Source organism: Monopterus albus, unplaced genomic scaffold (genome assembly GCF_001952655.1).
Source record: "Monopterus albus unplaced genomic scaffold, M_albus_1.0 scaffold351.1, whole genome shotgun sequence".
NCBI classification, from domain to species: Eukaryota; Metazoa; Chordata; class Actinopteri; order Synbranchiformes; family Synbranchidae; genus Monopterus; species Monopterus albus.
Window position 1 is genome coordinate 10,685 of NW_018128231.1, and position 23,048 is coordinate 33,732.

Consider the following 23,048-nt stretch of genomic DNA (forward strand, 5'->3'; position numbering starts at 1 on the left):
CCGGGCCCCGGCCGATCCAGTATGGAATCCAAACTGATAATTCACGTTTAAATTTGGCATGTTTTATGTTGGATGCCCTTCCTGACACAGCTATCTCTATTTATCCAGGCTTGGGCCCGGTGCAGAAGTCACTGGCTTGACACCCCTGTGGCTAGATTCTTTACTCTTGTATAATCATTATTATTCAGATACAATATATTTACTTAGATGTTTCTTTAGTTTGCTTTGATTTCTGTTACTTGTTTTCTTGGGTTAATTTAATTGGCTGCAGCACCTCAGGCGGTAGGTAAGCACTTTTAGTCACTTCAAGTCAGTTTTGTTTGTGAAGCACTTTTCATACACAAAAACAATTCAAGGTGTTTCAAATCAATATAAAGGCTAAAAAGCATATCAAATAACATCACCTGAAGTCAAAGGTGAACTGTGCCTCATTGGGCTTCAAAACATCCTCTGTATAGGCATTCCAATCGAAAAAGGAAAAAAGGACCAAACACCATGTTAGCTGAAAAATCAACTAGACTAGGTTTTTCTAGTCCAGCTGATTTTTCTAAGGTTTTTCAGCTATTATGACCTGGATGACTGAAAATCTGCATGGACAAACACCATGTTAACTTTAAAATGGGAGAAACAGCTCTAACCCAAAACAAAATCCAAGTTACAAATAATTATACAACAAAAAGTGAATACCACATCAGGTGAAACACACACACACATATTAGTGATATACCTGACAAAACATTTTAGGTTTTTTGTTTAACATGGAAGCAGAAGTGACTTTTCTCAGGTACAAGACCAGCATGCACCTGGGAGGATCTATAGAAAGTTTACCTGCACAAGAGCAGCAGCAGCAGCAGCCATGATTTTGTGGCCATTGAGGTCTTATGTGAACTAAATTAATTCAGGCAAATCATTCTAATTCCAATGATCACTTACAATAATTCAAACAGTTCAACAATCTGAAAGATAGGGAACACAATCACCGTCTCTGCATAGAAATAAACAAACGTATTAGATAAGATGATTGTCAAAGAGTCAGTCAGTCATTTTTGGTCATACCACAGTCGAGTTGGTTTGTTTCCTCAATAATTACCTTATTTCTTAATATTTGTTGATAGTTTCACAAATGTTAATAGAAGCAACAAGTAACAGTCACACAGCCTATATAACATTGTCTGAATGTGATCACGAAAAGATTAAACTGATAATGTCTTGAGAAGGTTCTACCTTTGTTTAATATATAAACACTGCCTGAACATTATCTAAGAAACATGGCAATGAAAATGTTTTGAGAAGGTTCTCAGAATGTTGGAATCATGAAAGTTCTACCACTGTAAAATATGTAACATTGTCTGTGATCTAAGAAACATTTGTTTAGACAAGGTTATACCATTGTTTAATAACATTGCCTGAATGTTAGCCAAGACACATTACACTGACAACATTCTGAGAAAGTTCTCAAAAAGTTGCAGCCACGTTTTGTTAAATACACAAAGCTGCTTCAATGTTCACAGACATCACATTCATAATGTCCTAAGAACATTTCTAGAATATTTCAGTTAGAATGTTATAGATTAGTTCAAAAATAAACATTGCAGCAACATTTTATCATTGAAAACATTACATTGTTTTCAACTAATGTTTCATCTGTAACATTTGCAGAAATTGGAGGGAATGTTACGAATAGTGGTGGGAATGTTCCTTCCTAGCTGGGAATGCATCTTATCTGGTCAAGCAGGGATTCAGCCAAGTAGTTTAAATGAAGTCAAAGTACAGAAATCAGCTAAATCAGATAGCCTCAGATTGCACACAGCCTCAGGTTAACATCCCTCTGTCCATTCATAAAGAAATTAGCAGCAAATCACTAATGTGCCTAGACACCGAAGACTCTCCTTTGGGTAATATTAATGCTGACAGACACTGAGTTTTATCTCTAAGTGTTAATTTTATTTGTTCAAAAAGTAATGTGTACTAGGTACTGATAAATTAGGTTTGTGTTTGAAAGATTTACTTAGAGGCTCTTCAGTATTGTGTGATTTTTACAATGCATGTAGGTTACATTATTTGGCACTACCTCCCACTCATAACAAATGCTAATGTCATTAAACAATGGCCTTAGTGACCAAGTGTGTGTGGAAGATGGGCTGAGGTGTGGGCAGAAGTTTTAACTTGACTTAAGGGACTGTTCATGCAAAAGAGGGTGGGAACCACAGTTTTAATGGGTTAAAACATAAATCTTTTTGTACTCGTAACAAAAAATGTCATGACATGAAAAATATATTAATGCAGTCCTGTTAAAGCAATATTCATTCTTATACCAAAAAGTGGGATTTTTGTCATTTTATCACAAAAGGTTGTCAACATTACACAAAATCTATGGATCTCGTTGAAACAAGTATATCTTCTTGATATATGATGAATTAATGTTCACACAATGCAACATTTAAACAATAAGCCACTTTATAACAAATGCTTATGGTTTGTGGTTGTCACCAATTTCTGTACCTGTACTTCAGATGTTTAGGGCTGCAGATCCACTTGAAACTACAATCTGCTGGACAAATATTAATGATCTTAATTATTGTTACAAAAAGCTAAACAAAATACACCAAAAAGTCTTTCAAACATAAAACCCTTTATTGCATCGTTGTCTCACCATTTCTTCTTCACATTAAAAAGGAATGATGAGGCCTTCAGGTTCGGCTCTGTGGAATGAGTCATCACATGACCAGGTGATTGTCACCTGTCTTAAGCCCCACCCCATTCTACTTCCTGTCACATGATTCAGTTAAAACATGCAAATTAAAAGAAAAAAAAAAGACCTAACATCTGCAGGAAAAACAGAAGAGGATAATGGGAAATCAAGGTGAGCTCAGAGTCCATGTCATCACTTCCTCCTACAGACATAACTTAAAAAAAAAAAGTCCTGTGAAATGCACATCCTTCTCCTCAGTTTGTACATGATGACATCAGTCAGTGACATCAGTCTGCTGCTTCCTGCTACCCATCAGGTGGTTAACGTTTTGACAGCTCATTGGACAGCCAGTCAAGTCCCTCGTACAGACCTGTACCCTGAGTGGCACAGGTGGCTTGAACGTGCCACTGAGGAGACAACAAACAAAAAAAACCCTGTGATTAGACACATCTGTACAATTCTCATACCTTAACATAATAAATATTTATTGCAACAACAACAACAAAAAAAAGACAAAAACCAATAATTATGTTTGTTTTGCCGGTTACATCATAAAACCTCCACATATTAGACAAAATCACTATCAAAAAGCACCTACCAAAATATAACATTTCATACTAAATTCTGTTGAAAAGAACTCTTCTTTCTTCCTATTTCATCTTTTATATGATGAAATTTTAATGCTACACAAAATATAAAAACCTTGTCACCCGTGATCGTCACTTTCCAGTCAGTTTATCTCCAACAGGTCCAAACCAGAAAACATAAGCACTTAGAGTGCGACCTCCACCAAGGGGCAACTCCATTTCCCCATAACGCCTCAGTCAGTATTCCCATGACAGTGAGACCTTCATAATAAGACTGCTTGACCGTGAAAATCTGGTGCTGGCATTTGGAATGATGCAAATATCGTTATTAGTTTGAAAGTTATTCCAGAAAACCAAAAGACATTCAAGTTGTTGGCTTAGTGGTCAAACGGGGACTTCAGTGAGCAGACGTGCCACTGAGGAGACAACAAACAAAAAAAACCCTACGATTAGACATCTGTATAGCGGTGAAGACGCCACATTTATGCAAGTCTGTGTTCTGTTTGATAAACTGCTCAAACAGTCTCTGCTACTGGCTGATCGGTGCACAGCGGACTGATTCTTCACGTCCTCTGCTCAGCTATGTATGAGAGGAGAGCAGCCCCTCCCTTCCCCAAACAGAGATCCACACAGTGGAAAAGCAAAGGACGACGGCTGGAGTCAACCTGAGGTTATGCCGGGCAATGGTTAAGGGAATCACAAGGTGTACTGTTCATTAAGCTCCGACAGCGGAAACGCAGCTATAATGTGCAGCTGGAATAGCGACGTCCTCAACAGACAGACAACTGTGCTCTGAACCTTAAGTACAGTACTTGAGTAAAGATACTCAGTGCGAGTTTACCATGGACAATCATGTGATTAAATATTTTAATCAATTGACAGCACTAATTTATACACATTCTACAACCTTTTTGAGTGTCTTCCTCAAATACTGCATCACTTTGTAACAAAGGTTTATTGTTATAACAGTAATTTGTTTTAAAAGTGCCATAACATAAAAAGTCAAATTTACATAGACGGAAGCATGTAGAGAGAGAAACAAGAGCCTTGTTCTGCCTTCAACAGACTGTAATTCACATGTCTCAGTCATTGTCACAAGAAAACAGTCAGTGTAATACTCACTGCTGAGGTCAGATCAGTCTGCTGAACACTAATAATCTGACCAGATACCACGTGTGAAAATGGCTCCAAGAGAGCTCAATTCGAAGTACGGATGCTGTAGTTATACAAGTGCATCTTAACCATTAGACGAACAGCCCTTTCAGGTTCTCTAGTTTTAACTTACCCATGTACACCTGCAGTAAAATGTGAAAACATGCAAAACTGTCACCATGTCTTTATTTCAAAATAAGAGCACAGTGGTGTTTAAGATCACATGATCTCAGATTAACAGATCAACCATGTGACTGTTCACCAGGCTGGCAGGTGGAGAATTAAATATTTCAGCCTAAAAACTTTGTATTAGTCTGGATTCATTAAGCCAACTCTCTGTAAATACAGATGTACTGATTATTGATCCTTACAGTTCTGCTGCGCAGGCTGTGCAGACCCAGTTTGTCGGTGAGTTCACTGACACCCATGGCGTTGGGAAGATCCTGTTTGTTGGCGAACACCAGAAGAACCGCCTCCTTCAACTCGTCTTCCTGGATCTACAGAGACAGTCATATGACTAATGAATGTCATGATCTACAATTCATGTGTGTAATGACCTCATTGACTGATGTCAGTACTAACATTTCAGTCTGTAAGGTCTTTCTGAAGAGCAGTAGGAACAACGTTTTATAAAAGTTTTATAAAACTCCTCAAACTAGCGAAGGCATCGCCTTATCACAATAAAACACCAAAACCATCAGATTGCAAGTGGAAAAACATCCCACATGAATTATTGTAATAAAAACATCAAACGCATTCACACATGCTTAAATCCTACATGTGGAGGTATTTGGGGGGGGCACATGTTTTCATACATTAGTTTGTTGTTTATTAGACAGACAACTGCTCTGACGCCGCTCATGTCTCACCATAGCGATGCTAGCAGATGCTCTGTCTTGTCCCCTGACTGACAGCTGCACTGGACACTTCATGCCAACTAAGTTTCACTGAGATGGCATGAGGCTTTTTCTGTTCAATAACATTAGATTTATTTATTTACTTTTGCATATGCCAATTTCAAATGAACCGAACACACGGCCCAAAACATGATTAGGAAACAGAACAGGTCTCATTTTTACTTGAACTGTTCCACCCCAATCAACACATAATAAATGAATAAAAACAGGAAAATAAAAATGCATAAAAAGCACAAATAAACTAGATAAAATAATTTTATTATTTATTTCTAAGGGTTTCTCACCATCTTGGAAAGTTCCTCAGCAGACTCTGCTACACGCTCTCTGTCATTACTGTCCACTACAAAGATCAGACCCTGCACAGAAAACACAGACATCATCAGTATCAATGTAATCATTATCAGAGGTCATGTGACCACATAAGATACCAGATCAAGAAGCCCTGAACCAATCCTAAAGACCACTATCGGTAAATAAATCCGATCAAATTCCAATGCGTATTTACTTTTACTCTAGTGGCTCTACTTTTACTCAACCGGACAGCCACAGCATTAACCCTACAGGAAACACACCTGCAGCTATGGTGTGAGCAGTTAAACATGAGCTTGTAGAAATGTGACATCTTCACAGCTTTGGCCTTAGCTGACTCACTGAAGAGTCAATTTATGGAGGGCTGTCCCGAATGGCAATTCTGGACTCCAGGCATTCAGCAGTAATAATCAGCAGATATTTGTTGCGGGGGGATCTTTATAACCATTTGCATTTACACAATGTGAGATCGGCTGATAGATTTACCAATGAAGACGTCTCACTCTGTTGGGGCTGCTGGAATGACAGAGAAGGACTCAGTTCACTGATTATTCAGTGGTGTTATAGAGTGATGCCGCTTTACTTCATAAACGACCTTCGGCTAACAGCACACACAGTGTTGTCTGTTTGTCGTGGTCACAAACCTGGCAACAGCCACTTTCATTTAGTCCTTTCATAAATTTAGGCCACAGAGTAAATGTGAGTTAGCGACAGCTGGTATGATGATCAATGGGTGTCATTATTAGCACAAAGAGTGACGATCAGCAGAAGCGGATACCTGAACGATTCCCACACAGAGCTTTTCTAACAGGACTGTAGGTGTTGCTGGCAGGACTGTGCGGCAACGCTACACTAATACTGAATTTGAACCCAAAATTGAAAACCAATTGCCTACCTAAGGAACAAACATCCTAATAGTTGGTTATTCAGGTCAACATTTATGCAATCATATGGTGCACATTATGCTAACTTTAGGCATTTGTTGTGAGTGAGCTGAAAACTAAAACAAATTATTACAATACTTAAATATGCACATGAAAATTAGATGCCTAACACCTAACCCTCTCATTAGGGATGGGATAATACTACTTTTTCTTGGTACAACTGGATGCACAATATGGTGTGTACAATTCGATTCAATCATGATGCAACTAAAAATTCAATGACAATGTATACCCTGCTGTAGAATACTTCTACTTTATTTCTCTTTTTCACCCTTTTCTAGCACTGGTGTGATTATGTGAAGAACAACCAGATATATTGACTTACATTATGTTAGGCGATCTTATTCACAAAAAAAATATATAGCTGCTGGTGTAAGGAGACCACACGATATATACAGTGCCTTGCAAAAGTATTCGGCCCCTTGAACTTTGCGACCTTTTGCCACACTTCAAGCTTCAAACATAAAGATATAAAACTGTAATTTTTTGTGAAGAATCAACAACAAGTGGGACACAATCATGAAGTGGAACGAAATTTATTGGATATTTCAAACGTTTTTAACAAATAAAAAACTGAAAAATTGGCCGTGCAAAATTATTCAGCCCCCTTAAGTTAATACGTTGTAGCGCCACCTTTTGCTGCGATTACAGCTGTAAGTCACTTGGGGTATGTCTCTATCAGTTTTGCACATCGAGAGACTGAAATTTTTGCCCATGCCTCCTTGCAAAACAGCTCGAGCTCAGTGAGGTTGGATGGAGAGCATTTGTGAACAGCAGTTTTCAGTTCTTTCCACAGATTCTCGAGTGGATTCAGGTCTGGACTTTGACTTGGCCATTCTAACACCTGGATATGTTTATTTGTGAACCATTCCATTGTAGATTTTGCTTTATGTTTTGGATCATTGTCTTGTTGGAAGACAAATCTCCGTCCCAGTCTCAGGTCTTTTGCAGACTCCATCAGGTTTCCTTCCAGAATGGTCCTGTATTTGGCTCCATCCATCTTCCCATCAATTTTAACCATCTTCCCTGTCCCTGCTGAAGAAAAGCAGGCCCAAACCAGGATGCTGCCACCACCATGTTTGACAATGGGGATGGTGTGTTCAGGGTGATGAGCTGTGTTGCTTTTACGCCAAACACAACGTTTTGCATTGTTGCCAAAAAGTTCGATTTTGGTTTCATCTGACCAGAGCACCTTCTTCCACATGTTTGGTGTGTCTCCCAGGTGGCTTGTGGCAAACTTTAAACGACACTTTTTATGGATATCTTTAAGAAATGGCTTTCTTCTTGCCACTCTTCCATAAAGGCCAGATTTGTGCAGTATACGACTGATTGTTGTCCTATGGACAGAGTCTCCCACCTCAGCTGTAGATCTCTGCAGTTCATCCAGAGTGATCATGGGCCTCTTGGCTGCATCTCTGATCAGTCTTCTCCTTGTATGAGCTGAAAGTTTAGAGGGACGGCCAGGTCTTGGTAGATTTGCAGTGGTCTGATACTCCTTCCATTTCAATATTATCGCTTGCACAGTGCTCCTTGGGATGTTTAAAGCTTGGGAAATCTTTTTGTATCCAAATCCGGCTTTAAACTTCTCCACAACAGTATCTCGGACCTGCCTGGTGTGTTCCTTGTTCTTCATGATGCTCTCTGCGCTTTAAACAGACCTCTGAGACTATCACAGTGCAGGTGCATTTATACGGAGACTTGATTACACACAGGTGGATTCTATTTATCATCATTAGTCATTTAGGTCAACATTGGATCATTCAGAGATCCTCACTGAACTTCTGGAGAGAGTTTGCTGCACTGAAAGTAAAGGGGCTGAATAATTTTGCACGCCCAATTATTCAGTTTTTTATTTGTTAAAAAAGTTTGAAATATCCAATAAATTTCGTTCCACTTCATGATTGTGTCCCACTTGTTGTTGATTCTTCACAAAAAATTACAGTTTTATATCTTTATGTTTGAAGCCTGAAATGTGGCAAAAGGTTGCAAAGTTCAAGGGGGCCGAATACTTTCGCAAGGCACTGTATCACTAGACTAAACATATTGATACATATTGTGACATTTCTGTATTCCGATATACTGTCCCATCCTTAATTTTTGTACAACCCAATTCCATAAAGTTATGCTGTGTAAACTATAAATACACACTGAATGATGTTTTGAAAACAGGGCAGCACTTTTTCTTATGCTTCCCAACAGAAAAAGCTAATCTAGAGGTGCCCAAGACTGACATGGGCACATCTCTGAGGACCTCTTCTGGACAAACACCAATATCACTGGCCAAGAAAGCTCAAACACACCTTTACTTCCTCTGCAAACTGAGGAGAGCCAGTGCCCCATCCCCCATCATGTGCTCTTTCTACCAGGGCAACATAGTGAAAACAGCCAGCAAGATGATTGGCGCCCCTCTGCCTTCCCTTACAGACATCTTCAACACCTGCCTCATCCACAGAGTCATCAGCATTGCTGATGACACCTTCCACCCCACACACTCCCAGTTCAGACTCCTGCCTTCAGGGAGAAGGTATCGGAGTCTTCAGGCCCACTCCACCAGACTTACAAACAGCTTCATCCACCAGGCTGTGAGGATGCTGAACCCTGTCCATTACCTCCCCTCCTCTGCCCCTGGACCGTAACCCACCACAGAACATAAAAAGACTACCTCTGCTGTTTTGCACAAACCCAGTACATTCCCCCTTCTTGTTATATTGCATGTAAATCTGCTGCTTTGTTTTTACCATCATATCTGTTGCTGTTGGTCATTTGCACTACTGTAACCGATTGTACTGTTTGAGTCATAGCCTATGAGGTTGTACCGTTTAGTTTTATCCTAGATCACTTTGACTTAGTTATCTTATTAGTCTATTTTACTCTACTTTTATTTTAGTTTCCTAAATGGTAAGACATTCAATACTAGGTGAGAGAGAAACAGTATTTCAATTCTCTGTATGTCCTGCACATATAGTGAATTTGATCTTGATCTTAACATTCAAATTAATGTAGTCCATATATTTTGAATAAGTTCAACTTATTGTGAAATTGAGGCCAGCAACACATTCCAAAAAAAGTAAGAAAAGATGTCTAATGCTAAAATAAAATAAAATAAAATAAAATAAATAAATAAAAACACCTGGTGCAACAACTCACAGCAAGAAGTGGGGGAATTGACTTAGATCCATGTTTCTGATGAGCAGTCACTGACCACTTTAACCTGCCCAGAGTTTGTTGTTTTGTTTTTGTCGTGTCCTGATGCTTTTATTTTCTTTCTCCTCTATCCAGGCGAGTCAACATTTGAAAAACTCTTTTTGGAAACCATGGGTGCTGTGTCCTTCAGGTACATCTGTGAAGGCAGCATAAATTTTGAATGATATACACAGGTTTTGGTCCAACATGCTGCCATCCAGATTACATCGATTTCAGTGAAGACCTTGTTTATTTCAGTAAAACAATGCTTAACCACCCTGTGCATATATGACAACAGCATGGCTCCATAATAAGAGTCTGTGCTAAATTGGCCTGCCTCCAGTCCAGATCTGTCACCTACTGAAAACAATTAATGCATTATGAAGTGAGAAATATGACAAAGGAGACCCAGAACTGTAGACTGTAAAGTATAAGTCCGTTTACAACCCCAAATCAGTCTGTAAAATCAAAATGAAAACTGTAAACAGTGATAAGTAAATCCTCTGTGTCCTGTAGGACACTGAACACAACACAGCAGCACATTATTTGATGTGAGACCTCATTAGTTTTATTCTTTGTTCAAAATAAACTCTCACTTCAATCCTGATGCTGCAACACATTCCAAACAAAGTTAAGGCTAGTTTCATTTCAGGACCAGTAATGAGGTAAAACAATGAAATGATGACTCCAGTTGAACCAGCTGATGTCAACAGGTGACTGCATCATGACTTGGTAAAAATGTGGCATCCAGCAAAGGCCGAGTCCTTTAGGAGCAAAGATGGGCCAAGGACCGCCAGTTAAACAACATATGAGTATGAAAAATCATTAGAATGTTTACAAACAATGTTCCCCAAAGAAAAATAGAAGGGATTTGGATCTGTCACCCTCTGTGGTGCAGAATATCATTAAAAGATTCAAGGAATCTGGAGGGATTTCAGTGTGTAAAGGCCGAGGGCCGAGCCTCAGCTGGATGACTAAGCTCTCTGATCTCTCAAGACAGTGCCACATTAAGAATCATCTCTCTTCTATAAGTGATATAACCACATGGGCTCAGGATGACTTTGGCTCACCTGTGTCCAGCACCTCAATATGTAGTTAGATCCATAAATGCTGCTTAAAACTGTGCTGTGCCAAAAGGCAGCCCTATGTCAACAGTGTCCAGAATTCGGCTGCTCTGTGTTCAGAGGCATCTGGGATGGACCATCACACAGTGGAAACGTGGACTCTGGTCAGACCAATCAGTGTTTCAGGTCTTTGTTGGAAGGAATGGATGCCATGTGCTCTGGACCAAAGATGAAGAGGGCCATCCAGACTGTTAGCAGCAACAACACCAAAAGCCAGGGTCTGTCATGGTCTGGGGTCGTGTCAGTGTCCTGGGCAAAGGTCACTTTCACTTCTGTGATGGCTCCATTAAAGCTGAATAATACAGAGATGTTGGAGCAACATGTGCTGCCTTTTTCGGCTGCTCTGTGTTCAGAGGCATCTGGGATGGACCATCACACAGTGGAAACGTGGACTCTGGTCAGACCAATCAGTGTTTCAGGTCTTTGTTGGAAGGAATGGATGCCATGTGCTCTGGACCAAAGATGAAGAGGGCCATCCAGACTGTTAGCAGCAACAACACCAAAAGCCAGGGTCTGTCATGGTCTGGGGTCGTGTCAGTGTCCTGGGCAAAGGTCACTTTCACTTCTGTGATGGCTCCATTAAAGCTGAATAATACAGAGATGTTGGAGCAACATGTGCTGCCTTTAAGACGACGTCTTTTCCAGGGACGCCCATGCAGATTTGAAAAAGACAATGTAAACCTCATACTGCACATTACCAAAGCCTGGCTGTGGAGGAAAAGGGGGCAAGTGCTGGACTGGCCTGCAGCTCCGACCGGTCCCCAGTAGAGAATGTGTGGCACATTTTGAAACACAGATTGAGTCACCAACGACCCAAAACTGCTGCACCTTAGGACTTGTTTGCAGGAAGAATGGGTCAAAATTACACCAGACACACTGAATCTCTTGGTGTTCTCAGTCCCTAAACGTCTTGTAAGTGTTGTGAAAAAGAATGGCAGCATAACGCAGTGGTAAACGCCTTACTGTCCCAACTTGTGTTGGAATGTGCTGCAACGTCAGGATTGAAGTGAGAGTTTATTTTGAATAGAGAATAAAGTTGATGAGGTGTCACATCAAATAATGTCCTGCCGTGTTGTTTTCAATATCAGAGTTCAGAGGTGATGCTGGTCATATCTAGAGTGTAAAGATTTAATAAATGATGAGTCGCTGGTTCTGGACCTGGCTCAGTACCTGTGTGTTCTGGAAGTAGTGTCTCCACAGAGGTCTGATCTTGTCCTGACCACCGACATCCCAGACTGTGAAACAGATGTTCTTGTACTCCACCGTCTCCACGTTAAAGCCTGAAGCAGTGACAAACTGATTTAGTCAGTGTGAACAAGTAACACTCAGTGAACCAGATTACAGGTGAATGCTTTAACATTTCCAGACACATATATCCATGTTTATCCTTATTTAAAGACTGTACTGCCTGTACTGACGCTGACTCAGCACAGGATTCATTTACACTAATCCCCCAAACTGCCAGAATAATAATCTTACTGGCCCAACCACATAGCCACAAATATCACAATTATCGCCATGTTTCTGAAACTCTACTATAGCTGAGAGTAAAATGACTTCACACCTTATTTTACTTGTGTAGTGGAAAAAGCAAACTTGATATAGTTAATACTTCTTAGTTAATACTTATTAGGCCAATGTTAGTTAAACTTTAAGTATGGTTAAAATTCTTAATTTCATTTGTGTACTTCTCTCTCTGCATGATCATGGGGTCTAGTTTCCTGTTATTCAGTAACAGGCATAGGGGTTTTCCAAAATATAGAAGTGATACCAGGGTGGGAGCCTGATGGATAGCAAGACCTGGACAATTGGAGGAAGTTGAGAAATAGACAGCTATTAAGGATGCTGCAAAGCTGAAGAGACTCAGACTGAAACAGACTGAGACTTGAAGAGCGGATGGGTGAATGTGAAGACTTGAGAAGACAGACAGACCCCAGAAACTCTGCAGAGAAATCCAGGTGGTTCTGTTTCTCTCCCTCTCCATCCATATTACTATATATTGTTCAATAAATGATGATTGGCACTGCAGTGATTCTCCCTGTGAATTAATTCTATACACGACACTTGAGATTTAATCAAATCTAACCAACACTGAATAATGAACCACAGACTGCAACCTTTCTTGGACTTAAAATATGAACTAAACATTAAAACTGTGATTATAAGGAAGTTGGCTGGAAATTAAATGCAATTTATATTTTCATTATTTGTTCTGAGTGTCAGAGAACAAATATCATCTAGCTGAGGTAGAAGAAAACCAACACATCTACTTACTACAACTATAAAACAACATTCTAATAGTTCAGTTTCCAAATATTTCTGCTTCATTTCTTAGGTTTTCTGGCCCCACACAAAGTGATGCACAAAACAGACAAAGCTAACACTACTCCCCTGTTCCCCTAATTATCTCACATTGTCATATCGTGAAAACACTGCTTGTGCCAAAAATGGCCAAGTCATGTTGATGTTTCACCTTGTTTCATGAAGTGTTTCAAATTCCATTAGTTTCACCACCAGGGGCTGACCCACAGTGAATCCTGGCAATTACTACTGAGTTGGTTGACACTTGCATTATTTGGATAATCAAGTAAGTTTGATCCCCTGATCCACAGTCAGTGTTTCTGGTTACCTGCAGATCTCATGCATGCGCCCGACTCTTGCCTACTTCAGATGCTGTAAAATGTTACAAGCCTTTGGAACCACTGGGGCAACATTTTTAAGAAGTATGGAGATTTTGTGTTTTGTAATGATGAAACGTCAACAAGTACAGCGGTGGGTTTCCCTGATGTGTTTTTAATTGTTTCTGAAAAATGATAAAAGTATGGCACAGACAAACAAGCTAATCCAGAACCGACATACATCGTAAAGTAGAGTCAAATCATTGTTCATTTTAGTCTCGGTATGGGGAGTGTTCATAAGTTTACTAATATAGAAAGTGGTGAACTTATCCTTTAACATATTAAATGCACACAAGACACACGTGGGGGACTCATGTCATGTGACTTGACTGAAGTCAGACTTAAAAAGCCCATGGTGCTTTTCCTTGTTTGACTTGTATACAATGTTACAACAAGGCTCCATCATATCTTAAAAGACCTCGTAGAGCCTTATCATCCTAACAGAGCACTTCGCTCTCAGAGTGCAGGTTTACTTGTGGTTCCTAGAGTCCACAGAAGCAGAATGGGAGGCAGAGCCTTTAGCTATCAAGCTCCTCTCCTATGGAACCAACTCCCAGTCTCAGTTCAGTGTCTCCTCTCTCCCGTAGTGTGTCCTCTCTCTCTCTCCCTGTACCTTTCTGCAGGTTGCCCTGGCCCTGGAGCTCTATGTCTCTGACGAGCAGTCACCAGCCACATCGACCTGATCAGTGTTTGATTGTTGTGTCTTGTTGCTTTTCTTCTTTTGTCTCTCCTCTATCCACTCACCCCAACCGGTCGAGGCAGAAGGCCGCCCACCAAGAGCCGGGCTCTGTCAGAGGTTTCTTCCGTTAAAGGGAGTTTTTCCTCCCCACTGTTGCCGAGTGCTTGCTCAAGGGGGATTTGTTGGGTTTTCCCTGTGTAATAATATTGACAACAGTCAGGTCTAGACCTTACTTTGTCAAGTGTCCCGAGATTACTTTTGTTGTGATTTGGCGCTATACAAATAAAATTTGATTTGATTTGATTTGAATTATCATCTTAGATGTGACCTAAAGTTCTAAAAATGAGGTGTACGTATGTTCTAGTATTTGTATGTAGAAGGAATTCTGTTAATAAACGTCTCACGAACTCTTGCTAGCGAGACTTCTTTCTAACAAATGGGCATAAAATCCAGGTCTTTGCGTGTTCATGTGAGTTTGCCTAACATCCACTGGTGCCCCCACCATATTGGCAAAATGTTAAATTGCCTTGTTTGATATGCATGTTTTCAATAAAGCTTTATTTAAAAAAAAAAAAAAGGATATCCACGGTGTCACAATAAAAGCGGAATTTTTTGACTGCGCCCAGTTTTGTGGATATATTTTTAGTCCTGCTGCTGCACCGTGACCAGAGGATGTGGAGAAAAATACAGGGCCTGAGGTGTGGTGGCAATTTTTATGATAGCACCCTTTTAGTGGTTATTTACCTTGTAATCCATTACTAGATGTATATCATATGGTCATAAACCTTTGCATGCCCTTGTGAGAGAGAAAAACCAGATGCGACCTGAGAGCTGGTATCCCATAGTAAATAACCTCCTGTTTCCTTTATCTGTTTGAGCATCTGTTTTCTGTTATAGTATGCTGGGTATAAGAAGGGCAGTCACATTCTGTTCATTGAGCTTCCCTGTAACAGACCGTATTAGACACTCTGTTCAGAGAAACCTCCTTCCTGCAGGAATAAATATGTAATAACTTTCAGAACTGATGTTAAGTATTTATTTTACACTCACTGAGCTTTAAAAGATATTTTTTCCACAACAAAGGATAGTGCATGTCTCGTTTTAAGGAAGAGGGTTTTTTGGCTCTCTGATTCTGAAACAATTATAGACTATTTGGAGTTACAGTGAGGAACAAAGTATTTGAACACCCTGCGATTTTGCAAGTTCTCTCACTTAGAAATCATGGAGGGGTCTGAAATTCACATTGTAGGTGCATTCCCACTCTGAGAGACAGAATAAAAAAAAATAAAAAAAATTCAGGAAATCACGATATGATTTTTTTAAAGAATTTGTCTTGCACTGCTGAACATAAGTATTTGAACACCTGAGAAAATCAGTGTTAATATTTGGTACAGAAACCTTTGTTTGCAATTAGAGGTCAAACGTTTCCAGTAGTTCTTGACCAGGTTTGCACACACTGCAACAGTGATTTTGGCCCACTCCTCCACACAGATCTCCTCTAGATCTGTCAGGTTTCAGGGCTGTCGCTGAGCAACGCGGAGTTTAAGCTCCCTCCAAAGATGTTCTATTGGATTGAGGTCTGGAGACTGGCTAGGCCACTCCAGAACCTTGATATGCTTCTTACGGAGCCACTCCTTGGTTATCCTGGCTGTGTGCTTCGGGTCGTTGTCATGTTGGAAGACCCAGCCACGACCCATCTTCAATGCTCTGACTGAGGGAAGGAGGTTGTTGCTCAAAATCTCACAATAAATGGCCCCATTCATCCTCTCCTTAATACAGTGCAGACGTCCTGTCCCCTTCGCAGAAAAGCACCCCCAAAGCATGATGTTACCACCCCCATGCTTCACAGTAGGGATGGTGTTCTTGGAATGCAACTCATCCTTCTTTTTCCTCCAAACACGACGAGTGAAGTTTAGACCAAAAAGGTCTACTTTGGTTTCATCTGGCCACATGACTTTCTCCCATGCCTCCTCTGGATCATCCAAATGGTCTTTGGCAAACTTCAGACGGGCCTGGACATGTGATGACTTGAGCAGGGGAACCTTCTGTGCAATGCATGATTTGAAACCATGACGGCGTAGTGTTCTACTGACAGTGACCTTTGAAAGTGTGGTCCTAGCTCTCTTCATGTCATTGACCAGCTCCTCCCTTGTAGTTCTGGGCTGATTCCTCACCTTTCTTATCATCAGTGATACCCCACGAGGTGAGATCTTGCATGGCGCCCCAGTCCGAGGGAGACCGACAGTCATCTTTAGCCTCTTCCATTTTCTAACAATTGCTCCAACAGTTGATCTATTTTCTCTTTATAAGTTCGCCATCTGACAAGGGCTTCTTTGCTTTGGCAAGCTCAAGTGCAACAGCGTAAGACACATTGAGAGCAGACTCCTGTGTGGTTGTGGCTCTGGTAAAAAAAAAAAAAAAATACTGTTGTTTTTGTACTTTTGATTTGAGGTCGGCCACAATGGCGGCTCTGGCAGCTGTGGCATACGTCTCATATTTAACTTTGTGCAAGGTGTTGTAATAGCAACTTATGTTGAAATCTGTCATGACTGATAGCGTTTCTAAGCAAACTCGACACATGGGTTTACCTTTAAAATCTATGAACAAATAATCAGTTTCCCATCTTACTTAAAGGACACAATTTTCCTGGTCAATTTTTCTTTTTGCACCTCTGCTGCTTGCCATGGCTCTGTCTGTCTTACTTGGTAATGAAAAAGGGCCGGAGCAACCGCTTGTTTTCATAGGGAGCACCATCGACGAACTATAATAATTTGGAAATGATTCTGTGCATTGGAGGAAGCTTTTGAAAGATTTTCGAAAATTAATCTGAGGGCCACTTCGAGTGAGGAAGCACGGTGCATGCGGCCCCCAGGCCGCCAGTTGCCCATCCCTGATCTAGAGGTACCCAAGATTAAGCATTAAATGGCTGGAAACAAGCAAAATGAACAGCCATGGGGACTTGAAATTTGAGAGCTTGAAACTTACTGTACATGACTAACAATAGTAAAAGACTCAACTTGACTTTGACTTGGTATTCACAACTTCAGTCTCGACTAAGATTTGACAGTGACTCAAAATTACTTCACATTTTCCTAGATATGGACAAGTTACGTTTTTTTTTTATGAAACAACTGGGTGCAATGCATACAAACCTGGCAACCTACCATGGCAGACCAGCAGAGGACAGCACAGGTCACAGCTATAGAGGGGCCTAGTCCAAAAATCCTGCAATTTGGATTGCAGGATTATGTTGTCAGTGACAGCAGTAAAAAAAAAAAAAAAAGAAGAGGTATACAAAGTTTGTAGCGCAATACCACAACAGCATCCAACTTCATTCGGCACTGTAAAGCTTACAAAGAAAGGTAGGTACACTGGTCGAAAAAATTAAGGGAACACTTGATCATCAGTATAACATCAAGTCAGTAAAACGTCAGGGATATCAAATCTGTCCATTTAGGAAGCACAAGTCATTGTGAATCAGCTTCACCTTCTCTGGTACAAGCGAAAGTGACAACAAGTGCAATGAAGAGACAAACACAAGCCAACACCCAAAAAGACAATGGTTTTATATGTGGTGGCCACAGACAAATGCTCTCTCCTGATCCTGACTGATTCTTCTCAAGTTTTGTATTTTGCTAGTTAGCGCTGTGCCGATAAACGATATAATATCGAATCGCAATAAAATCGATTATCAATAACGATAAGCTCTCGGCATTTTTACTCGATATGGATTTGTAAGAGCCAATCACACAGCAGCAATATGCGACAACAGCCAATCAACATTCAGCTTTAAACGTGCAAGTCAGAGAACAAAGTTAGCTAATTTCCTACAGCACATTGCAAAACAAGCTGGAGACGAGGACGGCAAAAAGGAGTGGCGAAAGTGAGACAAACATCGAGCAAGTAGTCAAAAATGATGAAATTGTCGACAACCAAGGTAGCACAAATTCGGTTAAATGGAAGTGGTTTGGCTTTTTGAAGAGCGACGAGGCGCAGATTCAAACAATCTGTAAAATTTGTCATAGCCCGGTCAAAACCAAAACTGATAACACAACCAACCTATTCCATCACCTAAAAAAAGTGTCACCCCAGTGAACACACTGAAAGCATGAAAATGCGGGCTGATGCTAACGTTACTCCATCAACAAGTAGAGCTAGCAGCTGGGCTGTACCAAAGCAGAAATCGATCGCGTCGTCCTTTGTGGCCATTACTCCTTATGAAGTGAGTTCCGAACGGAACAAGGACAAAACAAGAGCCGTTTCATTCTTTCTGGTGAAATACATGATGCCCCTAAACACAGTAGAGCACGACGGTTAATTAAAGTGCTTGATTCCAGGTACGAACTTCCGGGCAGAAAATACTTCTCCAAAACCGCACTGCCCCTGCTTTATGAAGAGTGCCATGGAAAGCTGGAAAATGAGCTAAAGAACGTGAAATACTTTTCTACTACCACTGACCTGTGGTCCAGCCGCACGTCTGAGCCATATATGAGCCTCACTATGCTCACTAAGAAGACACCGGGCAGCTATTTTAAGAAGTCCTACACTGAGCCTGTTGCAACATCTGATCTGACAGAACAGCAGGCTTTTGAGGCTGAACTTAACAGCTACCTGCAAGGTCCTATTGCAGACAGCGAGACCAACCCCCTCGCATGGTGGAAGATTAGTTCACCAACATACCCCAGAGTGAGCCTCCTGGCCAAACGTTACCTCTGCATTTCTGCCTTAAGCTCACCCTCAGAGTGCGCTTTTAGCACAGGGGGTAATATTGCATCCTGCAACAGACACAGTGGACAGATTACTCTTTCTGGCAAAAAATCTGTAAATTTTTTCCAAAATATGTGCACTGGCTAGAAATTTTATTGTTTTATGTTATAGTTTTATTGCACATTTAATTTCCCTCTTAAAGCCAGGCACTGTTGACAGACAGACTGGTCTTCAAAAAAATTGTGTTGTGTTTTACAGATTCTGATGAATAAGTTGAACATATGTTAAATATGTTTACATTTTGCACATTTTTGCACTACCTCTTAAATCCAGACACTGTTGACAGTCTAGTGTTCCTGACACAAAAAATGTAAAAGTTTGACAAATTGTGTGCAATTTCTAGTTGTATACTTTTATGTTTATATTTAGCACATTTAATCTACCTCTTAAAGCCAGATGATGTAGACAGACTTGTCTTTCTGGAAAAGAAAAAACTGTAATTGTGTTACTTAGAAATTATGCATTGCAACTCTTAGCCAAACAGACACCAAGTATGGAAAAGAAACACCCAGATTCCTTGCTCATTATTTGGGGGGATTTTAACAGAGCAAACCTTACTCATGAATTGCCCAAATACAGACAGCATGTCAGTTGTCCCACCAAGGACAAAAACACACTGGACCACTGTTATACAGTAATCAAGGACGCCTATTGCTCTGTTCCCCATGCAGCTCTTGGGCTTTCAGACCACTGCATGATACACCTCATCCCCACTTATAGGCAGAAACTCAAAGCTGCCAAGCCTGTGGACAAAATGGTGAAGAGATGGACTGAAGAGACAAAGTCAAAGCTACAGGCCTGCTTTGACTGCACAGACTGGGGTGTCTGAGACTGCAGCTACAGTCCTGGATGAGTATACCGACACTGACTTCATATATCAGCTTCTGTGAGGGCAAGGGTGTGCCCATTAAGGCTGTCTGCACATACAATAACAATAAACCTAGGTTCACAGTGAAGCTCAAATGGCTCCGTCATGCCAAAGTGGAGTGGGGACAGGACTCTGTATAACCAGGCTAGAAACACACTAACAAAGGAAATCAGAGTAACAAAGAGGAGCTACTCTGAAAAGCTGAAAAATCAGCATTGGGCCAATGAGCTTTTATAGTAGGTTTGAAAGGCAGAACTCCTCACTTCTCTCTCACCTCATCTCAGACCCACAACATGTAGCTGCTTCCTCTAGGACTACCTCTTCCCCAATCAGCCCACCACCTCTGAGGATCTGTGAAAGATATGTGTCTTGCCTTTTTAGAAAACAAAAAGATCAGTAAGGCGTCAGGCCCAGACAGTGTGACCCCCCTCCTGTCTGAAAGTCTGTGCCAACCAGTTGGCTCCCATCTTCACACGGATCTTCAATAGATCACTGGAGCTTTGTGTAGTTCCCTCCTGTTTTAAACGCCAATGGATCACTAGCTTTCTGACAGACAGGAAGCAGCAGTTGAGGCTGGGGAAAACCACATCCAGCACCCAGACTATCAGCACAGGTGACCACCAGAGATGTGTGCTCTCCCCGCTGTTCTCTCTCTCTCTACACCTACGACTGCACCTCAGGAAACTCTCTGTAAAAATCCTGAAGTTTGCAGATGACAACAGTCATCAGCCTCAAGAAAGTGACAAGTCTGCCTACAGATGGGAGGTTGAACAGCTGGCCCTGTGGTGTGGTCGTAACAATCTGGAGCTGAACACATGGAAGACAGTGGAGATGATAGTGGACATTAGAAGGAGCTACCCCACCCTATCTCTGCTCACTATACTTGGCAGCACTGTTTCAGCCATGGAGTCCTATAAGTTCCTGGGTACCACAATCTCTTGGGACTTGAAGTGGACAAGCAACATCAGTGCCATCATTAAAAAGGCACAGCAGAGGATGTTCTTCCTGCATCAGCTCAGGAAGTTCAACCTGCCCCAGGAGCTGCTGATACAGTTCTACAGAGGAATCATCGAGCCTGTTCTCTGCACCTCTATCATTGTTTGGTTTGGCTCAGCAACCAAACAGGACAGGAACAGACTCCAGAGGACAGTCAGGAATGCAGGAAGAACCATCTGTGCCAGCCTGCCCTCCATGGAGGACCTGTACACGTCACGGGTCAAAAGGAGGGCAGAGAGGCAGAGAGGATTTCTGCAGACCCCTCACACCAGGGGTGGGCAAACGTTTTGGCTCAGGGGCCACATTGACTTAAAATTTGACAGACGGGCCGGCACAAGATGCATACATATCAAACAAACATACAATGCCTTGGGAAAGTATTCGGCCCCCTTGAACTTTGCGACCTTTTGCCACATTTAAGACTTCAAACATAAAGATATAAAACTGTATTTTTTGTGAAGAATCAACAACAAGTGGGACACAATCATGAAGTGGAACAAAATTTATTGGATATTTCAAACTTTTTTAACAAATAAAAAACTGAATAATTGGGCGTGCAAAATTATTCAGCCCCTTTACTTTCAGTGCAGCAAACTCTCTCCAGAAGTTCAGTGAGGATCTCTGAATGATCCAATGTTGACCTAAATGACTAATGATGATAAATAGAACCCACCTGTGTGTAATCAAGTCTCCGTATAAATGCACCTGCACTGTGAGAGTCTCAGAGGTCCGTTTAAAGCGCAAAGAGCATCATGAAGAACAAGGAACACACCAGGAACACACCAGGCAGGTCCGAGATACTGTTGTGGAGAAGTTTAACGCCGGATTTGGATACAAAAAGATTTCCCAAGCTTTAAACATCCCAAGGAGCACTGTGCAAGCAATAATATTGAAATGGAAGGAGTATCAGACCACTGCAAATCTACCAAGACCTGGCCGTCCCTCTAAACTTTCAGCGCATACAAGGAGAAGACTGATCAGAGATGCAGCCAAGAGGCCCATGATCACTCTGGATGAACTGCAGAGATCTACAGCTGAGGTGGGAGACTCTGTCCATAGGACAACAATCAGTCATATACTGCACAAATCTGGCCTTTATGGAAGAGGTGCAAGAAGAAAGCCATTTCTTAAAGATAGCCATAAAAAGTGTCGTTTAAAGTTTGCCACAAGCCACCTGGGAGACACACCAAACATGTGGAAGAAGGTGCTCTGGTCAGATGAAACCAAAATCGAACTTTTTGGCAACAATGCAAAACGTTATGTTTGGCGTAAAAGCAACACAGCTCATCACCCTGAACACACCATCCCCACTGTCAAACATGGTGGTGGCAGCATCATGGTTTGGGCCTGCTTTGCTTCAGCAGGGACAGGGAAGATGGTCAAAATTGATGGGAAGATGGATGGAGCCAAATACAGGAACATTCTGGAAGGAAACCTGATGGAGTCTGCAAAAGACCTGAGACTGGGACGGAGATTTGTCTTCCAACAAGACAATGATCCAAAACATAAAGCAAAATCTACAATGGAATGGTTCACAAATAAACATATCCAGGTGTTAGAATGGCCAAGTCAAAGTCCAGACCTGAATCCAATCAAGAATCTGTGGAAAGAACTGAAAACTGCTGTTCACAAACGCTCTCCATCCAACCTCACTGAGCTCGAGCTGTTTTGCAAGGAGGAATGGGCAAAAATTTCAGTCTCTCGATGTGCAAAACTGATAGACATACCCCAAGCGACTTACAGCTGTAATCGCAGCAAAAGGTGGCGCTACAAAGTATTAACTTAAGATTACATCAAGTAGTCTGAAAGTCCATCAACGTATTCACACAAGGGCGAACATGTAAGTCTGGGCCCAGTGTCAGTTTGACAGACAGGCCAGCACCAGTTGCATACATATCAAACATAAACATATAAAAGGCATTATAGCGTTAATACTTACATTCACTTTTAGTGGGAACAGTGTTGTGGATCACCCTTTTTTACCAGTGCATCGAAGTCTGGTGTTAGTTTTGTTGTGGCAATTCTCAGAACAGATCTGAGGTGTTCATCACTCAACTGGGATCTGTGGGGTGCTTTGTTGGTGTTCATCACACTAAAAATCTGTTCACACACATAGGTAGAGCCAAACAACACCAGCATCCTCTGTGCCATC

General features: G+C 41.2%; 1 protein-coding gene across 1 annotated transcript in view; it reads right to left on the bottom strand.

Moving 5' to 3' along the window:
* Positions 1 to 2,613: 2,613 nt before the first annotated feature.
* The window catches only part of LOC109974860 (ADP-ribosylation factor 4), a 36,464-nt gene continuing 16,029 nt past the window's right edge, over positions 2,614 to 23,048 (bottom strand). Inside the window, exons 3-6 of the mRNA XM_020625293.1 lie at positions 12,079 to 12,188; positions 5,633 to 5,704; positions 4,803 to 4,928; positions 2,614 to 3,099 (exon numbers count right to left, since the gene is read on the bottom strand). Coding sequence (XP_020480949.1) covers positions 3,013 to 3,099; positions 4,803 to 4,928; positions 5,633 to 5,704; positions 12,079 to 12,188 — 395 coding nt within the window. The 3' untranslated portion in view covers positions 2,614 to 3,012. The remainder of the gene's footprint in view (positions 3,100 to 4,802; positions 4,929 to 5,632; positions 5,705 to 12,078; positions 12,189 to 23,048) is intronic.